Source organism: Pleurodeles waltl, chromosome 6 (genome assembly GCF_031143425.1).
Source record: "Pleurodeles waltl isolate 20211129_DDA chromosome 6, aPleWal1.hap1.20221129, whole genome shotgun sequence".
NCBI lineage: Eukaryota > Metazoa > Chordata > Amphibia > Caudata > Salamandridae > Pleurodeles > Pleurodeles waltl.
This window is the reverse complement of record NC_090445.1, coordinates 1,083,186,099-1,083,209,421: the sequence shown is the minus strand read 5'-3', so window position 1 is coordinate 1,083,209,421 and position 23,323 is coordinate 1,083,186,099. Positions and strand designations below refer to the sequence as shown.

At 44.5% G+C, this 23,323-nt stretch overlaps 1 protein-coding gene across 2 annotated transcripts in view; it reads left to right on the top strand.

Moving 5' to 3' along the window:
- Positions 1–23,323, top strand: part of EMC1 (ER membrane protein complex subunit 1) — a 621,514-nt gene that overhangs the window by 296,187 nt on the left and 302,004 nt on the right. For both annotated transcript variants that reach the window (XM_069240148.1, XM_069240147.1), the window contains 2 exons: positions 17,002–17,201; positions 19,627–19,776. In XM_069240148.1, the coding sequence (XP_069096249.1) occupies positions 17,002–17,201; positions 19,627–19,776 (350 nt within the window). The remainder of the gene's footprint in view (positions 1–17,001; positions 17,202–19,626; positions 19,777–23,323) is intronic.

The window sequence follows — 23,323 nt, the reverse complement described above, 5'->3', positions numbered from 1 at the left end:
AAAATGGCAATACGCTATTTTAAAGGTGGACACTGCAAAAATCAACAGTTCCTGGGGGAGGTAAGTAAAGGTTAGTTTTGCAAATAAGTAAAACACTTACGAGTCTCAAAGTTGGGGCATAGGTAGCCCACCGTTGGGGGTTCAAGGCAACCCCAAAGTTACCACACCAGCAGCTCCGGGCCGGTCAGGTGCAGAGGTCAAAGAGGTGCCCAAAACGCATAGGCTTCAATGGAGAACAGGGGTGCCCCGGTTTCCAGTCTGCCAGCAGGTAAGTACCCGCGTCCTCGGGGGGGCAGACCAGGGGGGTTTTGTAGGGCACCAGGGGTGGGGGGGCACAAGAAGGCACAGAAAGTACACCCTCAGCCGCACAGGGGCGGCTGGGTGCAGTGTGCAAACAGGCATCGTGTTTTAGATAGGAAGTAATCGAGGGACCCGAGGGTCACTTCAGCGATGCAAGCAGGCACAGGGGGGGTCCTCGGGGTAGCCACCAACTGGGCTAGGCAAAGGGTCGCCTGAGGGTCGCTCCTGCACTGGAGTTCGGTTCCTTCAGGTCCTGGGGGCTGCGGTGCAGTGTTGGTTCCAGGCGTCGGGTCCTGTGTTACAGGCAGTCGCGGTCAGGGGGAGCCTCTGGATTTCATCTGCAGGCGTCGCTGTGGGGGCTCAGGGGGGTCGTCTCTGGTTACTCACAGGCTCGCAGTCGCCAGGGAGTCCTCCCTGAAGCGTTAGTTTTCCGCAGGTCAAGCCGGGGGCGTCGGGTGCAGAGTGGAAAGTCTCACGCTTCCGGCGGGAAACGTGAAGTCTTTAAAGTTGTTTCTTTGTTGCAAGAAAGTTGCAGGTTGTTGAACAGGGTCGCTGTTCACAGGAGTTTCTTGGACCTTGGTTGCAGGGCAGTTCTGCGTCGCTGTTGCAGTTTTCTTCAAAGTTGGGAGACAGGCCGGTAAGGCTAGGGCCAAAGCAGTTGTCATCTCTGTCTTCACTGCAGGGCTTCAGGTCAGCAGTCCTTCTTCTTGTTAAGGTTGCAGGAATCTCCTTTCCTGGGTTCAGGGTCACCCCTAAGTACTCAAGTTAGGGGTGTGTTTAGGTCTGGGGGCAGTAGCCAATGGCTACTGTCCTTGAGGGTAGCTACACCCGCCGTGTGCCCCCTCCCTGAGGGGAGGGGGGGCACATCCCTGTGCCTATTGGCGGAATCCTCCAAAACCAAGATGGAGGTTTTCTAAAGGCAGGGGTCACCTCAGCTCAGGGCACCTTAGGGGCTGTCCTGACTGGTGGGTGACTCCTCCTTGTTTTTCTCATTATCTCCCCTGGACTTGCCGCCAAAAGTGGGGCTGTGTCCATGGGGCGGGCATCTCCACTAGCTGGAGTGCCCTGTGGCATTGTAACACGAAGCCTGAGCCTTTGAGGCTCACTGCTAGGTGTTACAGTTCCTGCAGGGAGGAGGTGTTAAACACCTCCAACCAGAGCAGCCTTTTGTTTCTGTCCTCAGAGAGCACAAAGGCACTCACCCCAGGGGGTCAGAAACTCGTCTCTCAGCAGCAGGCTGGCACAGACCAGTCAGCCTAAACTGAAGGATTGGTAAAATACAGGGGGGCATTTCTAAGATGCCCTCTGTGTGCATTTTTTAATAAATCCAACACTGGCATCAGTGTGGGGTTATTATTCTGAGAAGTTTGATACCAAACTTCCCAGTATTCAGTGTAGCCATTATGGATCTGTGGAGTTTTTTTTCCGACCAACTCCCAGACCATATACTTAATAATGCCACACTGTAATTACTATGTCTAAGAATAGACTTAGACACTGTAGGGGCATATTGCTCATGCAGCTATGCCCTCACCCGTGGTATAGTGCACCCTGGCTTAGGGCTGTAAGGCCTGCTAGAGGGGTGACTTGCCTATGCCACAGGCAGCATTTTGTGTGCATGGCATCCTGAGGGGGATGCCATGTCGACTTTGCCTTTTTCTCCCCACCAACACACACAATTGGCAGTGTGCATGTTAGGTGAAGGGTGCCTTAGGGTGGCACAACATATGCTGCAGCTCTTACGGACCTTCCCTGGTCACTGGGCCCTTGATACCACTGGTACAAGGGACTTATCTGTGCGCCAGGGGTGTGCCAATTGTGGAAACAATGGTACATTATAGGTGAAAGAACACTGGTTCTGGGGCCTGGTTAGCAGGGTCCCAGCACACTTCTCAGTCAAGTCAGCCTCAGTATCAGGCAAAAAGTGGGGGGTAACTGCAACAGGGAGCCATTTCCTTACACAGACCTATTCGCAACAAGCGAAAAAACAAAATGCGAAAACTTCGCATCCAGACACCCACACCCTCTGTCCAAGAGCAATGCTCAATGGAATAAATGGTCAGGGATATGTGCTTACGCTTTTCCCCCTCTCCCACTACTTCTATTTCTGGTCAACACACTGCATCAGACCTCTCTCACCATGGTACTCATAGCTCCAACATGGGCTTGACAAAATTGGTATTCAATACTTCTAGACCTGTCAGTAGTACCTCACTACAAACTTCCAAACAGACCGGATTTGTTAACACAAAACAAAGGACAAATCAGACATCCAAATCCCAGTGCTCTCAACTTAGCGATTTGGCTTCTGAAGTCATAGAATTTGGATACCTACAACTTCCATTAGACTGCATGTAAGTTCTCATACAAGCATGCAAGCCTACAACTAGGCAATGCTATGCTAACAAATGGAAACAATTTATTTATTACTGTCAATTTAAAAATACTGACCCACTTACAGCATCAATACAAGATATTGTATGCTACCTACTTAATTTACAGAAGTCAAATTTAGCTTTCTCATCTAGTCAAAATTACTCTTCCTGCCATATCACCATATATGCAGACAATACACCTCACTCTTTAGAGTTCCAGTTATAAAATCCTTCATGGAAGGACTAAAACGTATTATTCCACCAAGAACACCACCTGTTCCTGCTTGGAATCTCAATATTGTACTCACAAGACTAATGGGCCCACCTTTTGAATCCATGCATTCCTGTGAGATTCAATTCTTAACCTAGAAAGGTGCTTTCCTTGTGGCCATTCCTTCCTTATGAAGAGTTAGTGAAATACAAGCATTCACTCTTGAAGAACCTTTTTTCCAAGTACACAAACATAAAGTTGTACTTAGAACTAATCCAAAATTTCTACCAAAAGTTGTATCACCTTTTCACATAAACCAAACAGTGGAATTACCAGTCTTCTTCCCACAGCCAGATTCAACTGTAGAAAGAGCCCTTCACACTCTTGACCTTGAAAGAGTTCTAATGTACTATGTGGACAGAACAAAATAATTCAGAAAAACAAAACAGCTTTTTTTTGCTTTTCAACAACCACATAAAGGGAATCCTATCTCTAAACAAGGATTAGCAAGATGGATTGTTAAATGTATACATAAATGTTACATTAAGGCAAAAAGACAACTTTTAATCACACCTAAAGCACATTCCACTAAGAAAGGGTCATCTACGGCATTTTTAGGAAACATACCAATGGCAGACATATGTAAAGCTGCCACATGGTCTACACCACATATATTTACAAAGCATTACTGTGTGAATGTATTTTCAAAACAGGCCAGTGTTGGTCAAGCTGTCTTAAGAACATTATTTCAAACAACTCCAACTCCTACATGCTAGCCACCGCATTTCTTGGGGGAGAGTAACTGCTTTGTAGTCTGCGCATAGCATGTGAATCTGCAGCTACATATGCCACACATGCCATCAAACAGAAAATATCACTTACCCAGTGTGCATCTGTTCGTGACATGTAGTGCTGCAGATTCACATGCACCCTCCTTCCTCCCCGGAAGCCTGTAGTCATTGCAGTTTTTCTAATTTGTACATATGTAAATACATTTACATTTGCATGGACATCTATTTTTACTTACTATTTTTATACAACATTTATATTATTACACTCTGTCAGTCCCTCCGACACCCTTTTGCGGGAAAACAATCTAACAACGGAGTTGATGCCCATGCTCTGCATGACCCAGATGAGGAGTCACTCGATCCCATGACTCCGAAAAGACTTCTTCGAAAAAAAACACTTGTAACACTGTGAGCCCAACACTAGATGGCAGAATAATGCATACCATGAGAATCTGCAGCTTTACATGCCACAAACAGATGTACACTGGGTAAATGCCATTTTCCTTTCATTCCCATTCATTGGAGTTTTCAAAAACATGAATCTCTGCTTGGAACCTGAAACCACATCGGGCAAGAGAAACTGCTGGCAAAAGTAGGCTAGTTGTTAAAACGTGAAATGAAGGGGGTCTGCTCCCTGGGGCTTCAACATGGTAGCTCTCTCCGAACAGCTGGGCTGTAGATTACTTTCTCAAGCGCATCCCACTCTCTGAGCAAGAGCTTGTGCACTCAAGTCAGAGAAATGGAAGTTGGAAGCCCCTAATTGTGTAAAAGGCCGTTACATTTTCAAGTTTAAGTCCTGAGTGGTAATAATTCTCGAGTTATTTGCATGCCCACCTCAGCAGAGATTGCAAGATGACAGCAATGAGCTGCAGAGGAGATCCGAGAACTCGTAGTGCGGCAGAGTGTTGTGTTGAAGGCGGAAGCAACAAAAAGGTTTGAACCTCAAAGTACAAGAGATAAAGTGGATGATGGCCTCGCACAAGGAATACATTATTGAGGGAGCCCCAAAACATGCATGAGAAATAGAGGATGAGGGCAACCAGATATCTTATGCTGCTGTGTGCCTGTTCACTACTTTACCTTTGTAAACTTGGATAACTGACTCTAGGGGTTGGACTTGGAGAGTGTATTGTTTGAAGGTTTGTTACAAACTGAAAAGCTGTATGCAGCAAAAATATTTGACTGTGTGGTGTAGACCAGAAGATATTTCCATTATAGAAAGAAAAAAAATTGATTTGTTTAATCTTTTTTTTTTTTTTTTTTCTACCTTGTGACGAAGAGAAGACCTTTGCACCCATCAAAGAGCCAATTATTATCCAAAGGAAAAAACAGAAAATAATTATTATTCTTTGTGTTTACCTTTCTTGGATGATGAATAGAAATGTATTACCTTTAAACGGGGCCACCTTGCAAGCTTAACATTTTGTTATCAAAACATTAGAGACGTGCATTTGTACCAGTGTGCAGGTGTGATTTAGGACATCATTGATAAAAGGTGACATTAGTCACAATGTTTGGTCCTCTCTGAACTGAATCTCATGATTTGTCAGTGGAGGGGAGGAGAGGGGCAGGTTGGGTTTTGGTGGGTGGGTGTGGGGGAGGAGGTGGGGGGGGCGGAGTGCAGGGAGGGGGTGCGGCAGTGGGGATGTCCCCTAGGGCACCCAGTCAAAATGTTTGGGGACCGCAGGGGGAGCCTAAAGGCTCCCACAGTCCCAGCCAGCTCCCTGCCTCTGGCGGGAGCTGGCATTGCTGTCACAACAAGCATTTGCAATGCAATGGGTCTTGCATTTGCATGAGTTAGAGATATTAGCGTTGTAAATTCCTAACTGGACTTTTCTTGCCACATAAATTGAAAATGAAAAGTAAAAAGGGTGAAATAAGCAAGCCAATACAAAAAGCCACGGCCTTTGTGAGTGTGTGTGTGAAGGAGAGACACAGAAGGATGAAAAATGTTGCTTGCGGTCAAACGTATCTGCAAATGTGCAATTGTCTATGTAATTGGGTCGATGGCCAAGGCAGTAACAAAATTGACCCAAGGAGGGACAAAAATAAAGCATTTACTAATGATAAAGGATTTTTGAAATGCAAACTCATGAATGAGTAATTCTGACGTGCGTGCGGTAGGTGTGGTTAAAAGCCCACAGATAATTACAACAACTCAGAGCCCTTGCACGCTCGACCTAAAAAGGATGCTGCTAATGATGCAGCTCCCTCTCTGTGAGAGCAGTAGTTTCCTTGCATGTCTGCAGGCAAGGAAACAGAGGAAACCTCCACTCGTAGCAAGTGAGAGCTGTTTCACAGCTGTCACTTTCTGCAAGCAGAGTGTTTGCTCTGACTTGGCACGAGCTGTCAGCTCCCGTCAAGTCAGAGTAAACAGCTATGTCCCGGTGGGGAGGCACCCCGGGACACAGGAGTCGGCCCACGGGGGATGGCAGTGCCCACAGCTATATATGGCCCTCAAGTTTACAGCCCCCACCTCCCGCACCCAACCAAATGCATTCTTAATGTATTTAGTCTCTGGGAAGTGGCAGACCCCATGGCAGGGGTCCATGATGGACAACCTTTATTATTTAAATTGAGTGCCTTTGGAGTTGGTGGTTCCTGGGCTGTGGGTGGGGCCGTGCCCCTCCCCACCCACATTCTTAATGTATTTAGTCCTGGGGAGGTGGCAGTCCCCGGGGCTACGGGTCGGGCAGCTCAGCCCCCTCCTCCCACATACAGAATGTATTTAGCTACAGGGAGGTGGCGATCCCTTGGGCTGTGGGTGGTCTGCGTGGTCCCCCTGCATTCTTAATTTAGTAAGCCCCAGGAAAGTGTCTGTCCCCGGGGCTGCTGACCCCACCCAACCTCGCTTGGTGGTGTCCCTCCACATTCAGGCCCTCCACATTCAGGCCCTCATTATGAGTTTGGCGATCATGAGACCTCCAAACTCATGGCAGCAATCTAACCGACGCGGATCCGGCAGTAAAGACTGCCACATTACGAATTGTGGGGTTTGGACAAAGCCAAACCGCCGGGGCCGGCGGTGAGCTCATCCAGGCCGGCGGCAGGCCTAAGGCTGCCTTCATATTACAGGGCAGCGAACAGCCAGGCTTTTTGCAGCAGTCGCTCCGCCACGAAAACCCTGGCGGTAATGCACCCGGCGATCGGAATCCACCTGTCTGCACACACACCCCCACACATCCACCCACATGCACACACCCCTCCCACCCGTCCACACGCTTCCATACAAACACCCCCACATCCGCACACTTCCATACAAACACCCCCAAATCAACACACTTCATACAAACACCCCCACATCCACACACTTCCATACAAACATCTGCACGCATATACAGACACCCCCACTCACTTGCAGAATTGCACACATGTACCCCCACTTGCATGCATTCCAATACACACACCTACTCACTCGCACCCACAACACCCCCCTCCGCATACATGCAGACACACACACACCCTCCAAGCACACATACATACACACTTGCATTCACTCACACCTATCCTGCTATACATACACACACACACACCCAATGCGGCCCCCCCCCCTTTTCGGATGGTCCACTTACCTGTTTGGCAAGGTGGTCGTCCAGGAGGGGATGGGTCCTAGCGTCTGCCAGCACCACACCGCTGTACAGGATACCGCCGGGCCATATTACGCATCGGCGGGCGGTGCTGGTGGTGGAACCACCTCTCTTACTCCATCGGCCAGGACGGCAGGGTCAGATTTCTGCCAGTAAACGGGTGGGAATCCAAACCATCTCCAAATATGGCAGTCTTCGTACCACCGACACTGGCGATCTGTTGGCCACAGCAGCTTTGGCATTCTTGCAAAAGACAGCCGAAGTCATAATGAGGGCCTCAGTGTATTTAGCCCCAGGAAGGGCAGTGGTCTTCAGGGCTCCTGTGGAGGCCGCGGGGACGTGCGTCCACCCCAGCATTATTATTTCTGATCACCCTGGGAGGCTCTCTTCCCCTCTCCTTTTTCAAAGCCCCAGACCTCCCCAGTTCTAGTCTAATTAAAAGAAGAGGGCAGGAAACCACCCCTTTTTTTTCTTTTGTTCTTTTTTTTTTTTTTTTTTTTTTTTTTTTTTTTTATATCAGTTCCGGATCTGCTGATTTTTCTGACGTTTAAAATTTTTTTTACAAAATAAAAATTTGTTTTTGCTCTGGCAGGTCCATGTGGGACCCTAGTATTAGTGCTAAGAGGTCAGGGTGACTGTACCCTGCCCCTTTTTCTTTTTTTCATTTTTTCTTTTTTTCATTTTTTCTAATCTTTTTTCTGTGATTCGACTGAAGCAGAGTCCCAAGATGGCTGCCATCACTTCCTTGTTGAAGTGCTGGCAGCCAATCCGATATCAGCACCGAGGACAGTTGGATCCGCAGATGATCCACGTCCCTAGATATCTATATTTTTTAAACTCAAATATCTCCAAAGCTACTGAAGGTATTTACACAAAAATGCAAGCTTTCTGGACCAAAAGCTAGCTTTCTACCAAATTTAGTGTAATTTCGTTCATGGGTTCGGGCTGTAGTCATGTTAAAAAAAAAAGTGAAAAATCTGTTGACGTAGAATGGGGAATAACAGTTTTGAGTCCCATTACAGGCCCCATACCCCACCCCACCCTCCCTTCCCGGCCACTGCTTAACAGATCAACCCAAAACTTTCAAGACAGAAGCTGAACTGACCAAAGTATAAGTTTTGAAAATTTCATGAAGATTTATCAAAACGGTTCAAAAGTTATTGGCAAAACAAAAATCGCTCTGGCGACCACCAGTAAGTAAAATAATATTTATATATATATATATATATATATATATATATATATATATATATATATATATATGTGTTTGATGGCATGTGTAGCTGCAGATACACATGTTTTGCACATCCCGCCATCTAGTGTTGGGTGCAGAGTGTTACAAGTTGTTTTTCTTCGAAGTCTTTTCGAGTCACGAGATGGAGGGACTCCTCCCCTTTCGGCTCCATTGCGCATGGGCGTCGACTCCATCTTAGATTGTTTTTTTTCCGCCATCAGGTTCGGACGTGTTCCTTTTCGCTTCGTGTTTCAGGTCGGAAAGTTAGTTAGAATCTCGGAAAAATCGTCGGTATTGTTTGCGATCGGTATCGGGTTAGTTACAACAGATCGACACCGACTTTTGAAGAGCTCCGGTAGCCCTTCGGGGTTTTTACGATCCCCCGTCGGGCCTGGTCAGCCCAGCCACATGTCTCTTCAAGGCTGATAGAACGGACCCCATTCCGCTTCCGCCCAAAATGTCACAACAAGTATCCGTATAAAGATCAGCACCTGGTCTGTAACTTGTGTTTGTCTCCAGAACACAGGGAAGATACTTGTGAAGCCTGTCGAGCGTTTCAGTCGAGGAAGACATTAAGAGACCGAAGAGCGAGAAGACTGCAGATGGCGTCGGCGCCGACAGAACAAAGGCATTTGGAGGAGGAAGAAGAAACCTTCTCCATCCAGGAGTCAGACTCGGACGAGCTCGATCCCGAAGAAACGCCTAAAACCGTGAGTAAGACGTCGAAACATAAAACTCACGAGAAGACCACAAAAGCCCAGGAGACGCCACTGCCAACAGGCCATGGCTTAACTCGAAAGATAGGTGACCGATCATTGGCACCGAAAAAGGGCACGCATGTGTCGAAGTCATCCGACTCTGGTCGAGATACCGGCACACAGCAATCTCGGGCCCGAGACAGAGGCTCCGAGCAAGTTCGGCACCGAGACAGTGGCACCGAAATGGGTCGGCACCGAGACACCACGACGCCGAAAATAAAGAAAGTTTCGTCGGAGCCCAAAAAGGCGACCGAAAAGGTTTCGATTCCGAAACATCCAGCCTCGGAACCGAAATCAGGTTCCTACACAGAGGAACAGGGATTGTCCTCCCAAATGCAAGGACATAAGTTCGGACAAGAACTAGAATCAATGGAGCCAGACTACACTCAAAGGAGGCTCCACATTCAAAAGGACACAGGGAAGATAAGCACTCTTCCCCCAATTAAAATGAAAAGAAGACTTGCCTTTCAAGAAAAGGACAAGCAGCCACAGGCAAAGGTGGCAAGGCAAACAACTCCGCCACCATCTCCACCACCATCAATGCACACATCACCGGTAGCCACTCCACCACTGATGCAATCCCCGACTCATACTGCAATGAGTCAAGATGACGCAGACGCATGGGACCTTTATGATGCTCCGGTATCAGATAACAGCCCAGACTGTTACCCAGCGAGACCGTCGCCACCTGAGGACAGTACATCCTACCCGCAGGTGGTCTCAAGGGCAGCTGCTTTTCATAATGTCACCTTGCATGCTGAACCGATTGAGGATGACTTTTTGTTTAATACACTATCCTCCACTCATAGCCAATACCAGAGCTTACCTATGCTACCTGGAATGCTAAAACACTCCAAACAGGTATTTCTGGAGCCTGTGAAAGGCAGGGCCATAACTTCAAGGGTGGAGAAAAAGTACAAGCCACCGCCAACAGACCCTGTGTATATTACGCAGCAATTAACACCAGACTCTGTGGTTGTAGGGGCAGCTCGCAAGAGAGCAAACTCTCACACCTCGGGAGACACTCCACCTCCAGACATGGAGAGTCACAAATTTGACGCTGCGGGGAAAAGGGTTGCAGCACAAGCAGCAAACCAATGGCGCATTGCCAACTCACAAGCACTTCTGGCAAGATATGATAGGGCTCATTGGGATGAAATGCAGCATTTCATAGAACACTTACCCAAAGAGTTCCAGAAAAGGGCACAACAAGTGGTGGAGGAAGGACAAAGTATCTCAAATAATCAGATACGGTCAGCAATGGATGCAGCAGATACATCTGCAAGGACAGTAAATACTGCAGTAACAATAAGGAGACACGCATGGTTGCGTACGCCAGGATTCAAGCCGGAAATACAACAAGCCGTGCTGAATATGCCTTTTAATGGACAGCAGTTGTTTGGGCCGGAGGTGGACACTGCTATCGAGAAACTTAAAAAGGACACTGATACGGCTAAAGCCATGGGCGCACTCTACTCCCCACAGAGCAGAGGCACATTTCGCAAAACACAATTTAAAGGGGGGTTTCGAGGTCAACCTACAGAACCCACAACCTCACAAGCAAGGCCCACTTATCAAAGCCAATATCAGCGGGGAAGTTTTCGGGGGCAATATAGAGGGGGACAATTCCAAAAGAATAGAGGGAAGTTCCAAAGCCCCAAAACTCCTCAAAACAAGCAGTAACTTCCAAGTCACAAATCCCCAACACATAACACCTGTGGGGGGGAGACTAAGCAATTTTTACAAACATTGGGAGGAGATAACAACAGACACTTGGGTACTGGCAATTATCCAGCATGGTTATTGCATAGAATTTCTCAAATTCCCTCCAAACGTCCCACCGAAAACACACAATATGTCGAAACAACACATGGATCTTATAGGACTAGAGGTCCAGGCATTGCTACAGAAAGGAGCAATAGAATTAGTACCAATACAACAAAAAGGAACAGGAGTTTACTCTCTGTACTTTCTCATACCCAAAAAGGACAAAACACTGAGACCTATATTAGATCTGAGAACATTAAATACCTACATCAAATCAGACCACTTTCACATGGTGACATTACAAGACGTAATCCCACTGCTCAAACAACAAGACTACATGACAACACTAGACCTAAAGGATGCATATTTCCATATACCAATACATCCTTCACACAGAAAGTACCTAAGATTTGTATTCCAAGGGGTACACTGCCAATTCAAAGTGTTGCCATTCGGAATAACTACTGCGCCAAGAGTCTTTACAAAATGCCTGGCAGTAGTAGCTGCGCATATCAGAAGGCAGCAAATATATGTGTTCCCGTACCTAGATGATTGGTTAATCAAAACCAACACACTAGAACGGTGTTCGCAACACACAAAGTACGTCATAGAAACCCTACACAAACTAGGTTTCTCAATCAACTACACAAAGTCACACCTTCAGCTGTGTCAGACACAGCAATACTTAGGGGCAACAATCGACACAGCAAGAGCGATTGCCACGCCAAGTCCACAAAGAGTACAAGCATTTCACAATGTAATACAGGTCATGTATCCAAACCAAAGGATACAAGTCAAAATAGTAATGCAACTCCTAGGCATGATGTCCTCATGCATAGCCATTGTCCCAAACGCAAGATTGCACATGCGGCCCTTACAACAGTGCCTAGCATCACAATGGTCACAGGCACAGGGTCAACTTCTAGATCTAGTGTTGATAGACCGCCAAACATACACCTCGCTTCAATGGTGGAACAATATAAATTTAAACCAGGGGCGGCCTTTTCAAGACCCAGTGCCTCAGTTCGTAATAACTACAGATGCCTCCATGATAAGGTGGGGAGCACACCTCAATCAACACAGCATTCAGGGACAATGGAACACTCTGCAAAAACAGCTTCACATAAATCACCTAGAACTATTGGCAGTATTTCTAGCGTTAAAAGCATTTCAACCAATAATAAGCCACAAACACATTCTTGTCAAAACAGACAACATGACAACAATGTATTACCTAAACAGACATGGAGGGACACACTCAACACAGTTGTGTCTCCTGACACAGAAAATATCGCATTGGGCGATACACAACCACATTCGCCTAATAGGACAGTTCATTCCAGGGATTCAGAATCAGTTAGGAGACAATCTCTCTCGGGATCACCAACCGATCCATGAATGGGAGATTAACCCCCAAGTACTACATACGTACTTCCAAAATTGGGGGACACCACAAATAGACCTATTTGCAACAAAAGAAAACGCAAAAAAAATGCCAAAACTTCGCATCCAGGTACCACAAGATCAGTCTCTGGGCAATGCATTATGGATGAGTTGGTCAGGGATATTTGCATACGCTTTTCCCCCTCTCCCCCTCCTTCCATATCTAGTAAACAAGTTGAGTCAAAACAAACTCAAACTCATACTCATAGCACCAACTTGGGCAAGACAACCTTGGTACACAACACTACTAGACCTCTCAGTAGTACCTCATATCAAACTACCAAACGGACCAGATCTGTTAACTCAACACAATCAACAGATCAGACACCCCAATCCAGCATCGCTGAATCTAGCAATTTGGCTCCTGAGGTCTTAGAGTTCGGACCCTTAGACCTTACACAACAATGTATGGAAGTCATAAAACAATCTAGGAAACCAACCACTAGACATTGCTATGCAAATAAGTGGAAAAGGTTTGTTTATTATTGCCATAATAATCAAATTCAACCTTTACACGCATCTGCTAAAGATATCGTAAGGATTTACAAAAGCCAAAACTAGCTTTTTCATCCATTAAAATACATCTTACTGCAATTTCAGCTTACCTGCAAATTACCCACTCAACTTCACTGTTTAGGATACCAGTCATTAAAGCCTTTATGGAAGGCCTAAAAAGAATTATACCACCAAGAACACCACCAGTTCCTTCATGGAACCTCAACATTGTCTTAACACGACACATGGGGCCACCTTTTGAGCCCATGCACTCATGTGAAATGCAATATTTAACATGGAAAGTTTCATTTCTAATTGCCATCACATCTCTACGAAGAGTAAGTGAAATCCAAGCATTTACCATACAAGAACCATTTATTCAAATACACAAGCATAAAGTAGTTCTACGGACAGATCCAAAATTCTTACCAAAAGTCATATCACTGTTCCACTTGAATCAAACAGTAGAACTACCAGTGTTCTTCCCACAACCAGATTCTGTAGCTGAGAGAGCACTACATACATTAGACATCAAAAGAGCGTTAATGTACTACATTGACAGAACAAAACAAATTCGGAAAACAAAACAATTGTTTGTTGCTTTCCAAAAACCTCATTCAGGAAATCCAATTTCCAAACAAGGCATTGCTAGATGGATAGTTAAATGCATTCAAACCTGTTATCTCAAAGCAAAGAGACAACTGCCTATTACACCAAAGGCACACTCAACTAGAAAGAAGGGTGCTACTATGGCCTTTCTAGGAAACATTCCAATAAATGAGATATGTAAGGCAGCCACATGGTCTACACCTCATACGTTTACCAAGCACTATTGCGTGGATGTGTTAATAGCACAACAAGCCACAGTAGGCCAGGCAGTACTACGAACTTTGTATCAAACAACTTCAACTCCTACAGGCTGAACCACCGCTTTTGGGGAGATAACTGCTTACTAGTCTATGCAAAGCATGTGTATCTGCAGCTACACATGCCATCGAACGGAAAATGTCACTTACCCAGTGTACATCTGTTTGTGGCATGAGACGATGCAGATTCACATGCGCCCACCCGCCTCCCCGGGAGCCTGTAGCTGTTTCGAAGTTGATCTTGAACATTTGTAAATTTGTAAATATATCACCTTAAACTACATTATGTACATACATGTTTACTCCATTGCATGGGCACTATTACTGTAATACACAACTCCTACCTCACCCTCTGCGGGGAAAACAATCTAAGATGGAGTCGACGCCCATGCGCAATGGAGCCGAAAGGGGAGGAGTCCCTCGATTTCATGACTTGAAAAGACTTCTTAGAAGAAAAACAACTTGTAACACTCCGAGCCCAACACTAGATGCGGGATGTGCAAAACATGTGAATCTGTAGCGTCTCATGCCACGAACAGATGTACACTGGGTAAGTGACATTTTCCATATATATATATATATATATATATATATATATATATATGTGTACACCTATGCCTATACCTACTGGCGGTCTCCAGAAGGTAGTTATACTTAGGACCAAGTTTCGATAGGAAAAGCGTTTTTCAACTTGCCTATATCTTTGGCGCCGTTTGACGAATCTTCATGAAATTTTCCAAAAAACAATGTGCCGGTTAATCTTGTTGCGCATTGAAAAATTCAGGGCAATATGTCAAATGGGGGCTAAGAAAGGGGGAAGGGTTTTAAAAAAAAAAAAAAAAAAGTGTTTCTCATGTAAATTACCATAGAGGCTTTAAACACCACTATGGCCCAAACCACTGGATGAATTGCACCAAATTTTCCAGAAAGGTCCGCAGGTTGTGGTCTCAGATTTTTGGTGTTAATCTGAAATTTAGGGAAATTCAAATTTGTATATCTGTTGCCGAATAATGACTAGCTCATGCAGAGATCTGTAGATAGGCTGCAGTTACCAGAGGTACCATTTACTACGGTCTTACAGAGTTGCTAAAGGGCCTTGCCACTTGGGGATGCAGCAACCAGGTGTCTTGTTTTGGGGAAGAAACACTGGCACTGGGGATCTGGTTAGCAGAAACCCTGTGTACTTCGGTCAGAGTTGCATTAACAAAAAAAACAGGCAAACAGTGGGGGAGAACTGCCAGCAGAACCCAGCTTCATACAAGCTGCAGCTACAAGTCTCTATCAGGTGAACAAGTTACCTTTGGTAAGGCCTTGGCTGCACATCCCTTATTGACCCAACCATCCTACCCTCTCTGCAAACTGATTTACACTGGCAGGTTCTCCCCTTTCAGGGCCTTGGTTCTGACACATCAGTAGTCAGTTTCTTTAAGGCTCTGTGAGTGTTTTAGGGACGTCAGTCTCTCTTTTCTTGTTTCTCCGCTGACTACTAGGATTTTCATTCGTGCAACAGGGAGAGGAGCAGTGGCTAGCCCCGTCTGACATAGAGAATATCTTGTGTTAAAACAGGAGTTGTGCAGATGCTGTTTGTTCCCTTGTCCACAGTGAGCTTAATTCACCACTGCAGATTTCAGAAGAAGTTAAGTTAGGAGAGCGTCAAGAGAGGCAAGGAGATTGCAGTCAGCGCATGCTACCTGTAAGGGCCTGTTATGGTAGCTACGGCCTGCAAATGGAGTTTTCTGATTGCCTGGAAAGTGCTCAGGATTCAATAAAGGTTGCTAATTCAGGTATTTGTTGCTGCAGAACAGTGCTTTCCAGTCAGTTAATAGGCTTTTTTCTCTGCCACTGTGCAACAGAGTCAGTAGATGTTAGGCAAGAAAATAAAGGCAGGCTGAAAAGGTAACAAATGATCTAATTTTGAATATCCCTAAATCAGAATACCATACAGAGGCAGTGATTACCATGTGAAACAAGGTTAAGGAGCTTTTTATTAATAGGTGACACCATTGTGTGGGAAAGTAGTTAAAACAGCAATTCCATGCCCTGGAATCTTGTGCCTCAGTTGTTATATCTAGTGATTAACCATTTACTATTTATATAATACAAGCATTTGATGTGTACATTGACTGTGCCCTCGGGCTTCCTTGTGTACAGTGAGTACAGTGCGTGCCATAAACCATAAACATAATTATTTCACTTATTCCTTTTGTAAGCATGTTGTTGTTTAACTGACTGAATTTCTTCACTTATATTTTTTCGCTGCCATGGATCAGCTATACAAGGTAATTCACAAGGTTGTGTGCGCCCTGTAGTTATCTGAAGCCTCTTATGTACCTCCTTCCCCATGGCACATTTACTAAGTGCAGACCTTTGTCTCATTATGTTAATATTTACTAATGAGCTCTTTTGCTGATTCCAATAGCTCCACAAATGTTTTTGGTGGTCTGTTTCTCTACCCACGTGTATGGACTCTTGGGATATAATTGTCTTGCGAGAATGTACTCCATCTTCTCATGATTTTCCTAGCCCATGATGAGCTTCAAGACTATTTCTGCTGAGTGTCTTTACCTGTGAGTTCCTCCATCCTCTTAACTTTCCTGAGCTCTAGTGGATTTATGCTGCCCATCCTACGGTCCATAACTCTTACTATGCTTTGGTCTCTTTCTCTCAAGGCTCTAGTAGCTCTTGATGCCACCAGCAGGTCTCTGTAGCTCTTGTGCTAGTCTTTGACTTGCTCAGCAATCATTAGTTTCTCCTACCCCAGAGCTGTCAACTGAGCTCATATCACGTCAGGATTTTAATCCTATTCTGAGTTTTTAGCAAGCATCTTAATTCATGGTGGAATTTGAAGGTCCTGTAAGGGGAAATGGGTCTGCATGCTTAGTTTTCAGTATAAAAAAAAGATGGTTGGAAGTCACTTGCATAGCTTAGGGGCTATTGGACACCATGCCACCTCACTGTTAGTCGCTGACTCGTTCCATCTTTATTAGGTCCCCGCATTTCCCAGCTGATTGTCCCTGTCATCTCAGTTCCACTTTTTCAGCTCCTGTGGGTTTGAGGTGTCCATCTTGTGGATCTTTGATATTGGGTCTTTAAACTTTCTCCCCAACTCACTTGTTTGCTACTTAGTCCATTGATAGCTCGCAGCTGTGATCATTTGTGTCCTGTTTCACGCAGATGGCCTACTGGGAATGTTCCTGAAACGCCTGTCCTCGCAGCTGATCCTCCTGCAGTCTTGGACAGCTCACCTCTGGAAGATGTTCTATGATGCCCGCAAACCTCGGAGCCAGATAAAGAATGAGATAAACATTGACACGTTGGCAAGGGATGAGTTCAACTTGCAGAAGATGATGGTTATGGTTACAGCTTCGGGAAAGGTGGGCACACTTTGGGAGAAGATGTGGGGATCATGATATGTATTGTAAACCTACTAAGTGCACTCCTGAAGGAGGATTATGAGAAGGGCTTCGAGCTGGACTGTGGGGTTGTGCTGGAGACCTGCAGCTGTGGAAAAGATCCTGTGGCTATGGGGGAGACTGAGGCTGTCAGATACCCGAAGCTGTGTGACAGCTATGGTGCCTGTGAAGGAACACATACTGATTTGTGTAGGACACTTGAGTACTATGAGGGGAAACACTGGTGCTTTAAAGGGAATAATTGTTAGCAACACTATCATGAACATAAGTGTTTTATAAGCATAGAGAAATATGTGCAAGCTGTGCTGTAAGGAGGGTGTGGGGCTGCGAGGGGAGACTGAGAATTATGAAGGGGCGAGCATGGATTCTGTGCATGATGGTTGTTGCAGGAACTATTTCATGCCTTTGTGATTTGATGTGGCATCCTAAATTATAAGTGGGCCTAGACTTGAAGAAAGCTGACATTTTTTTTAATTGTGGCAGTGCTACTCACACATTGTTCTGCAGATTATTGAAATATTTCTTGAAATCAAGTTGATTTAACTGAGAAGTGTAGGTGGGAGATGTTTCAGTACTTTATTCTTCCATTGATTAAAGTATTGTTGGTGCTGTTTAATACTTCATGAACTTGTCACCATGTCTTCGCTTTAGCATGATAGGCACAAAATGCAGTGTGCTAGGAGACTTTGGCAAATGTCTGATCTAAAACCTGGGCAAACTGATGTTATTAGTGAGCCCTTAAAAAAGGACTAGATGTATCCTAAAGTGTAATTGAAGATAGTTTATTTCCAGTTTATACTAGTTTGAAATTCCACAAATACCAACTATTAGACTTCCAGCTTTTGTTTTTCCCTAGGATTGATGAGTGGCCTTGAGGCTCCTCATCCGTTTACTTTGTTTCGAAGAGATAGGTCACCTGCTAAGTTGTTGTTGGTTTTCTGGCTGAATTACTAAGGGAAGATGGATGTGAGTGGTTAGGGTGGACATTGTTTCCTTGGCTATATGATATGGTTGAGTGCAGAGAGGCACTTTGGTTTGTGTTGTTTGGTTCATTTATTAGCATTTCCGACTTTTACACATTTAATTTAAAAAAAAAACAAAAAAAAAACGTTTTACCTCCGAAGTTTAAAAAAAGTTCACCTGGCACTTTAAAGTTACTCATATTCTTGGATGTACAGAAAGTCTTTATCCATGTAAGATTGAAATAAATGTTTCCTTTAGTTGTCTTTTAAGAATATGGATGACACAAGAATTTAACAGGATTTGTAAGTATGGAGGTCTGTTTGCCCAGTGAGCAAAGTGGCGATGCAGATCTGCATTTACATAAGTTGGTTTTCTGGAAAAGTAGGAAGATCGTGAACATTTTTAGTTGTTAGATGATAACATTTGGAAGTAATAATAGTGTGTTCACTGAGATAGTAAATTACAGTATTTAATACCTCTAACAATATTCAGGAGTTGTATGATGGTATTTGTCTAGGTCTACAAAAGTTGTAAAAAGTCTGATTATGCAGTTTAGTTGTGCTGCTCATCCAGAAAAAGGATTCAAGTCGTAGATTAAAGGGAACCACTACAGGAACATGTAACTCATGAATGGGAATTTGGGCAGAATATTTGAAATGAAGGCCACTGATAAGAAGTAATGAACACAGAATGGGAGTTGGGATAACTTCTCTCCTCTATAAGGAAGAGAGGGAAATTGTACATGGGTTATAAACAGACACAGCAAAGAAGAACAGTAAAGTTAAGTGGAACTCTAGAACTAGGCCGTCCTTAGGGAAATAATTACTGACACTGCTCCTCATGAAGGTGGTCTGTCCCAATCTGCCAGGCAAGGTTTCCTCCAGACGGAAACACAAGCAACCCCAGAATGGATTCTGCCCATTTTGGCATTTTCAGTAGAGGGCAGCTTCAGTACTATGGCATAGTGAACAAGAAGCCAGTATCTGGGTGTACCTGTTGCACTAAAGATGTTTACTACAACAAACTTGGGACATGAGGTATACCTCACTGACAAGGCTTCAAGAGGGTGAAACCGGTCTAGGGTTTCTTGTTGGTTCTTCTGGTGGGAATAGGGGGGGGGCGGGGGGCATGCTTGGCAGTTTGGGATGGACTGTTCCCATGAGAAATACATTCCGTACTGATCTGCATAAAGTGGCCCTATGTCTAAAGTGACATGAGGGGCAGCAAACAATAGAGTGGAATGCGGCCCGAGCAATTACCATTGGCTGGGATTAAGTCAGGCATTCTGTTTATCACTTGTTGTTTTATTAGGAAAGTGCAGTGTGTTTTTCTTGGCCAAGATGAGGTCAATATTGGCTCACATTGCTTAGAATTTGTTCCTTATTTAAACTGTTTTTTTTTATCTTCCTTGTCTTCTGTTTAGCTTTTTGGCATTGAGAGCAGTTTAGGAACCATTGTGTGGAAGCAGTACTTGCCCAGTGTTCGTCCCGGATCATCTTTCAAACTAGTGGTCCAGAGAACTACAGCCCATTTCCCCCACCCTCCACAGTGCACTTTGCTGGTGAAGGATAAGGTGAGTTCTTACCTATGATCCCTTTAATGTTAAATGAGATGGCAACTATTCAAAAGGAACAACCCCTGCCCCTCAAGCCCTCGTCCTGCAACCGACAAAGTAAGGTTCCCAACATTTTACACCCTTCTATGAAGGTTTTCCCACTAATGCCCTCTGTTAGTGAATAATAAGGTATGCCACTACCAGTTCTCACCTCTGTATGATGAGATGATTTAACACCTGTGTAACAGCTTTCTTACCAATACAATGTTGGGTGATTTTATTCTTCTACCCAACTTCTTGATTGCTACCTAAGAATATTCACTCACATATTTTGCACATTGTAATTATATTATCTTGCAAACAGTCACAGCTGTTCTCTCACCCATATGTCTGTTTGACTTTTTCAACTCCGCATTTATTTAAAATCTATTCAATGGTGGTGCTGTTTAAGTAGTACATAGAAAAATAAAGCTGTATTTTCCAAGTTTCTGATAAACCTTTTGGTAAAAGAGGTTTCAGTTGAAAAGAAAAACAACCGTGAGAGCTGAGGAGAGGAAGACATTCAAAAGCTATGTGTTCAGGTTTAGCGGGTGGAGTTGGGTGTTCAGAAAATTCTAGAAAGAAAGTAGGTTTGGTTGTTTTTTAGTTTATAGTACATAATGTCCCCATAGTTCCTAGTGAGTTTTCTCTGCTGCTCATTAAGTACTACTTTGTATTATAGCCTCCTGTGCTTCCTATATGTATTGGGCATGTCATCAAGTAGCCATTGACCTGAGAGTGCAGGGGACAAGGAAAATTGTACGCCAGCCCCTGCTAGCATAGTAAATGATAGCCATAATTTACATCTCAGAGGATGCTTGCACCCTTTTGCCCTGGTGTCACTGAACTTGCTGCTTTGTTGATTCCTAGGGCCCTGCTTTTTTCAAAGAGGAACCTAGGCATAAGTGGTTCTGGATGATATTTTTGTCATTCATAAAGCAATTCTTTTCCAGTCATACTGGCTTTAACTTGGTCGGTCAATCTCAGCATCTTCCGTTCATAATAAGAATTTTTCTTTACTGTTCAAATGATCTTCAATCTCAAAGGAGGTCACAAAAACATTTATTGGCCCAGTTCCCTAAATCTTGGGATAACTTGGTGATTCTGCTATCTTCATTGGTCGAGATGCCTAGGCTAACCAGAATTGATACATTATTAGGCTTCACAGATTTCTACAGCCTTAAAATTATCATCCTAATGAGAGAATATGCAGGAAATGCATTACATTTTGTTTAGATTTATACTTTGGCTCTCTGTGTATTTGCTGGATTTCCTCTGCCAAGTTAATTTTGAAGGAAAATCAGGTAAATGGTATCTTAAACATTGCTTCAAAAACGTTTTTAACTCCAAGTTAATTTTGAGATCTTCTGGTACTCTGATCCTTTGTATTTTTGTTTCTGGAAACATTTACCAGCTGGTCTGCGTTAGACTCAAATTGAATTACGTTTTCTATGAATTACCTGAAGTTGTGTGAATTTCAGTAGTTCATGAAGCTTGTCATAGAGAGAGCCTACAACCAATCAATATAGGAAGCCGGCTCTTTATATGCTATACCAAAATGAGGTATACCGTGCAGAGTTTAGAGGTTCCCTTATAAGTGGACAGGCAATCCCAAGGTGCTCTCTTAGGGGTATTGTGGTTGTGTCAGCGAGGAGTGTTAGACATCTGCAGTAGGCACATAGGCAATAAATGATGCACACGACTCAATAAGGAGAGCCAAACCTATTTTTAAATATAACAGGTATTTTTATATATGTTTAGGCACCAAAACCAATACAACCAGGTAAGTACATATTGTAATAGAAATTATTATAATTTTGAAAAGTAGACTGCAATTTTCTGAAGCTGCAGTGTTAACCTATGGAGGAAAAGAATATACAGCAAAAAGGTACTCAGCAGCAACGTACAGGACCAATTTTCCAGACTTAAGATGATTTATAGGGCAGGGTCCTAGGCTACATTATCACGTCACCCTGGACGGCACTGGGGTGGCCGGTAGCAGAAGTGCAGTTCAGTGTCTAGTGCCCTGTGGAAGTCAATGGAGATCTGTCTGGTTAGAAATATGTTGCAGGTAGGGGTTGAAGAGACCAGTTCGGGTGATCCAACAAGGGGGTTCTAATCTTGTGGTGCTCAGGGATGTGAGGACAACTTTGGTCCTCTTCTCCTGGGGCTGGGCAGTCGGGTGCAGAGGTGTCCTGAGGCATCAAGTTTTTGTCACTGGAGGCAATTGCTGTACAGGGGGCCTTTAGAAAGATGCTCCAGGTATGTACTGGCGGTGAAGTCTGACTGAACCAACAAGTGGGCTAAGGCCTCATGGGGGACACCCTTGGTCCTCTTCTCCTCGGTCCGGGGGGCTGGGTGCAGAGGTGTCCTGAGGCACTGGATCATTGTCTCTAGGTTGTAGGAAAGTGCCATCTAGCATAGTTACCCCAACTTTTTGCCTGATGTCAATTTGTTTAGACGGTAGTTCACTGGAATCCTGCTAACCAGGACCCGATGTCTCTGCTCTCCCCTCTAAATTTGGTTCCTGGTATTCTTTTTACACTGACAAGTGGCATACTGGTGCACCTATGCAAGTCCCTAGTATATGGTACTTAGGTACCCAGTGTAGGAAGCTGGCTCTGTATATACTATATCAAAGTGAGATACAGTGTGCACAGAGTCCAGGTATTCCTCAGAGGCTTAACAGAGGCTAAAGTAGATAATACTAATGCTCTCCTTTGTGGTAGTGTGGTCAAGCAGTTAGGCTTATCAGAGGGTAGTGCAAAGCATTTGTTGTACACAAACAGACAATAGAAGAAGCACACACTCAATGACTTAATTCCAGACCAAAGTTTTGTAAATAGCAAATATATATTTTCTTAATTTACTTTTAGAACCACAAGATTCAACTTGTAGGCAAGCACCTTCAAAGTTTCGTATTTCACACAGGTATCAACAGTACTTTGTTTGAAATAGGTAAGTAATACAGATTTAGAATTATTGACAATCATCTGTTTTAAAAATGGACACTACAATTTTCAGAAAAAGTTCCTGGGGGGAAGAAATGTTAGATAATTTTATGGGTAAGTACAACACTTACAGTTTCAGTCTCTGGGTTTTAGGAAGTCCTCCAGTTGGGGTTCATGTTAACCCCAAACACCCACCACCAGCAACACAGGCCAGATGGGTGCAGAGGTCAAAGATGAGCAAATTTTAATGTGGGCCCGGGTGGAGACAGGGGGTACTCAGAATCAGGTCTGCCTGCAGGTAAGTACCCATGGCTCGGAGGGCAGACACGAGGTGTTTGAAGGAGCACTGGAGGGATCACAAGTAGGCACCAAACACACACGCTCAGTGGTACAGGGCAGCCGGGTGCAGGGTGCAAACAGGACGTCGGATTTTCATTGCTGGTCCATGAGGAGACCCCGGTGGTCAGTCAGAAGTTGCAGGCGAGGTCCGGGGGGTGTCTCGGACACCCCAGTGGTTGGACAATGAGGAAGGCCACCGGCTGAATGTAGATGCGCCGGATTTTTCAAGGCCTGGG